The 4,447-nt window shown below is 49.8% G+C and overlaps 1 protein-coding gene across 1 annotated transcript; it reads left to right on the forward strand.

The window, feature by feature from the left end:
- The first annotated feature begins 272 nt into the window (after positions 1-272).
- LOC127321542 (uncharacterized) lies at positions 273-4,224 on the forward strand. The gene is made up of 10 exons (XM_051350569.1): positions 273-341; positions 451-880; positions 1,007-1,077; positions 1,231-1,375; positions 1,466-1,562; positions 1,772-1,810; positions 1,941-2,014; positions 2,403-2,601; positions 2,753-3,592; positions 3,688-4,224. Exons 1-6 carry the CDS (start codon positions 273-275, stop codon positions 1,806-1,808), a joined length of 849 nt encoding a protein of 282 aa, XP_051206529.1. The 3' UTR covers positions 1,809-1,810; positions 1,941-2,014; positions 2,403-2,601; positions 2,753-3,592; positions 3,688-4,224.
- Positions 4,225-4,447: the final 223 nt, after the last annotated feature.

The following is a 4,447-nucleotide window of genomic DNA, read 5'->3' on the forward strand; positions in this document are numbered from 1 at the left end:
CATTGAACCATTTCCAGAAAAGAATGTACCCACCATGTCGAGTTTGATGATGTGTGCACATATGCGACACAGGTGCAAGCTTGTGACACCGGGTAACACACGCATGTGTGTGTGTGTGGAGCTAGGTACTAGATGCATTGAAGGGTACACACACATACAAAACAAAAGTCGGAGCAAATTAGGCTTGTGCGGGCTGTGCTCATTTGCATCTGGGCGTGAGAAGGGAGAGATGAGATGTGACCCGTTGGATCTGCAAGAATTGAAGGGCTGATATGTCAATTCGAGAGCAGTGCCGCGGATTGCTGACTTGGCACAAGAATCTGACCGGCGGCAAAATTTGGGTGAAATGGGCGCGGCGCCACCAAAATTTGGGTAAAAAAAGTGGGCGCGAGACGAAATCTGATCCTTTGGGTAAAAAAACACACCGACCGAACCCTCACTCATCCTCAGTCCCACCCAACCCAGCCCCGCGCGCCGCCTCCTCTCTCACCCAACCCAACCCAACCCCGCGCGCCGCCTCCTTCCTCCCCGCCGGCCGCCGTCGACCTCTCCCCGCCGGCCGCACAGCTCCGCCTCACCTCCGACGAGGTCCTGAAGAACGGGCGCGTCCAAGCGCCGCCCGCGGCTGCTGACGGCCAAGCTTTCTGCAAGGCGGGCCGGCGAGGCCGCCCCCCCGTCCCCGGCGACCGTCCGTCGGCTGGGCCTCCAGATCCTGCGACCGCGGCCGTTATCAGCCTCCTGCTCGCGCGCATCGGACCTGGGGACGGCGGCCGTCCCGGTTCCGCCGGGTCGGATCCTACCGCATCAGCGCCAAGCCACGATAGAAGGGGAGCCACCAGGAGTACGCCGTCGACCTCGGCAGATTTTCCCCACGACCTAGGTCAGACTCTCCTCCTAGCAACCTTCACTTGCTTCGCTGCTGCAAAAAAATGTCTTTTTACATCGCTGGACTGCTCATGCCGTTTCTGCTCTTTGGCGTGCTGATGTCTACCGGAGCTGCTGCCAGCGGTCACATTTCCGAGCTCATGCCTGGCTGTCGCAGACCACCTCCCCAACGCGCTGCTGCTGCTGCTGGTGGTGAGCCCCTCTTCTCCATGTAATTTGTGTTTTGCACAACCAAAATTTCCCCTTTTGATGTTGTACTGGTAGGCAGTCTAGGGATCTTGCATCTATGGACGAAAAATGGTTGTGATGCATATGCGGTGCTGAGACCCTTGCATATTTTTTCAGGGGTTGGCTGTGTCGGAGGGGAACCAGGAGGAGGAAGCATTGTGGCCAACATCATGGAGGCACTCAGGTGGCTGTGTGGAGCTGGGGAAGTTTCTAGCTCATCTCTGTCGCAAGTTCGCTCGCTGCTTCCCCACGCACGACCTAGGTCAGACTCTCCTCCTACCATCTCTGCTGCGAGAATGCATCGCTGCTCTGCCTCATGCCGTATCTGTTCTGTGCTGTGATTTGTCGACAGTTGAGACAAGGCTGGGTGTTCGTGTCTGCTGTTGCTACCTACCGGAGCTGCTGCCAGCAGCCACATTTCCGTGCTCCTGTCGCCGACCACCTCCCCAGTAAGCTGCTGCTGTTGAGCCCCTCTCTTCTCCATGTAATTTTCCTAAACGAAATTGCCTTTTTTGATGGTGTGAATTGGTAGGCAGTATAGGAATCTTGCGTTTGAGTAAACGAAAAATGGTTGTGTGCATAGGCACTAGTATATGTGCTAAGTTGCTTTGATGTTTGTGATGCATACGCAGTACTGAGATTCTTGCATATTCTTCAGGTTCAAATCATACTGGAAGAGGAGATGCGGGGTGTGAAGGTGGGTACCGGGAGGCGGTGTCGGTGGCGAACACCATCGGCAGCATCCTCAAGTGCAGTGTGGAGCCACTCAGGTGGCTGAGAATCGACTAGTATATATACTGATTATGATTGTTCTATTTTAAATGCAGTGCGAAGCTTCCATTTGCTCATGCCAGAATTAATGCATGAATATGTTGTAGATTAAATTCATGGCTTGGTTCAGGTTGGTTGGACAGGAATTTGCCATGTTCCCTAGCATTGCTTCCTGTTCATGGACAGCAAAGTTGTTGTTACAGCAAGTTTGTTTGAGTAAATAATTAGTAGTGTCTTGCAGGACAAGAGGTAGAGCTCCAGGAAGCTGTCAGTTTAGAATGATTTAAGGCTCCGTACATGCAATGTTTATCTCCGTTTTGCTGTTACAAATTGTCCAGCCTGAGGAAGCATGTACTGCTGCTTGTTTCTCAGTATACTTGTACAGTATGAATTGCAGTTTGTTGCAAATGCACAGGCTTTGTCCGCTCTAGTTTGTTTCAGTTTGCCTAGGTCCCTAGCTGTTTTGTTGTATATATGGTGTGCACCATTTTGAATGATGCTGTGTTATTTCATTTCAGGTGAATAAGAAGAAGATGAGGACCCCAAGAATGAGCCGGTAGATTCTTCTACTTTGTGCAACCCGCTTGGGGATTGTCTGAGCCTCGCGGCGTGGGGCTCTGGTCCAGCGAAGTCCCTCGCCGATGTGCTTTGCGGTGGCTGGCCAGTTGCTTCTTTTGGTCAAGGCGTTGTGGTGGTGCATCTGGTAGACACAGCAATGTAAGCTCTGAAACCTCAGTACTCCATGTGGAATATTTCAGAAGTTGGTTGCTCCCTCCCAAATGTTTGCAGAAGGGTGGGTTATGAATGTTGGTGTCTAAGAATTTAGAGGTGTCCATGCTGAATTATTTGCTTATATAACCCGATGCAGGTGCTGATTCATTAGCTGAACACAAAGCGTGTCTTTGTCGTCTGCTGTGTTACCGACGGTGGTTTGTTTGAGAAAATAACTAGTAGTGTTGAAGTTGCAGGACAAGAGCTGGAGCTCGATCAGGAAGGTGTCGGTTTAGAATGATTTAAGCCTCCATATACATGAAATAGTTGACCTCCGTTTTGGTGTTACAAAAGGCCAGGCTGTAGTATTTCTATGTATTGCTGTTTTTTCGTCAGTACTAGTATACAGTATGAAATGCAGTTTGTTGTCGCAAATGCACAGACTTGTTTGTTTCATTTAGCCTGGATGGATCGTGTATGAGTGGAGTTGACAGTAGACAAGTGTAGGAGATGTGGAGAGGTCATGTGAGAAATTAGCTAGGATTAATGAAACTGAAAGTGAATGGTGAGCGAGGAAGAAATGGAAAGATTACGGGAGTGAGTGAATGGATTGGTGGGCTAGCTAGCTAGCTCAGTACTAGTGGCGGCGAGAGGAGAAAAGAAAAAGGTTTAGGGATTAAAAATGGATCGGTTCGGTCCATCCATTAATTAAATGTTGTTGAGGCAGCCAGGCTGGCAGTCACGTCGCTGTCTCCTAGCTGTCTGGCTTATATTAATTAATTGAGCAGAGAAGAGATGCATGTCCTGGCAGATTTAACAGCCTGGCAGGTGAAAGCCGATTACCGAGTCATCTCCTACAGCTGGCACATCGGCGAATTCAGCCAAGGAGCTTCGGTACATCCTCCTCTTTGGTTCTCGAGGCGTTCACCAGCGCGCCAGGAGGCCGACATGCTCCTCCACGCCAGCCACAGCAGCAACGACCTCCCACTGCTGCAGAGTAAGCATCCGACCAGATCACTCGCCCCCATTTCTTATATGCTTCTGAAATATTCTGAATTCTGAAGTCTCATGTTCCATCCATTTTTTCTTCAGACGCAGCGCCGGCCGTCCCGCCGCCGCTTCCGGCGACGCCCCTCTGGTTCCAGGGCACCCCGGACATCGACTTCCAGATCATGGACGACCTGGCCAGCCAGGGCAACTTCGCCTTCTGAAAGGGCCAAGATTGCCCTTTCAGTTTCAGCTGTACATTAACCAATCTACTAGTATGTGTCTACACGAACAACGTGTATGTGTGTTCAGTTCTGTTCAGGTCAGGTCAGTAACTTGAGCGGCCCTTCGCTGCATCGCCGAGCATGTTGCGCAACTTCAAGCGCATCCGGCCGCGAGCAGCGCACAAGAGGCGTGCAACAAGGAATTCTTTGGTTTAATTCGTACACTTTGTTGTAATTTAGTTCAACTTCTGCTTAAGGATTACTAGGTGATGTTGTCGCTTCGATTGTGATGTAATGTTGGGGGTGGCAACTTCACCTTTTCTAGCATGCATTTCCACAAGGTTTTTTTTTTCTTGGGTCTTGTAACAAAATCCAAGTGTCAATAAAGGGGAAAAACTGCCTTTTTTGTACAGATTAACGACATGGATCTTTCTTTTCCTAGGGTTCTTGAAATTCAATATGTATTACAGAAAAAAAAGATGATGGAAATTAAGGCCATACTATGGTCATACATCTGATGATGATGAGATATTATAAAACCCACTCGTCTCCTTGATAAAATCTCCCGGCAGAGACAAAAGGGTACTAGCAGCGTGGGCATAAGTCAAGTCAAGCGTTTGCGCGTGAAAGATCAGAAAGTG

Source organism: Lolium perenne, chromosome 3, assembly GCF_019359855.2.
Source record: "Lolium perenne isolate Kyuss_39 chromosome 3, Kyuss_2.0, whole genome shotgun sequence".
Lineage (NCBI taxonomy): Eukaryota > Viridiplantae > Streptophyta > Magnoliopsida > Poales > Poaceae > Lolium > Lolium perenne.

Excerpts from the sequence above, each read along its gene's own strand:
- LOC127321542 (XM_051350569.1), top strand. The coding sequence starts at position 273 with ATGTCAATTCGAGAGCAGTGCCGCGGATTGCTGACTTGGCACAAGAAT. Across the intron at positions 342-450 it reads TGACCGGCGGCAAAATTTGG|TCCCACCCAACCCAGCCCCG; the intron begins GTGAAATGGGCG and ends ACTCATCCTCAG. Across the intron at positions 1,563-1,771 it reads TGTCGCCGACCACCTCCCCA|GTTCAAATCATACTGGAAGA; the intron begins GTAAGCTGCTGC and ends CATATTCTTCAG.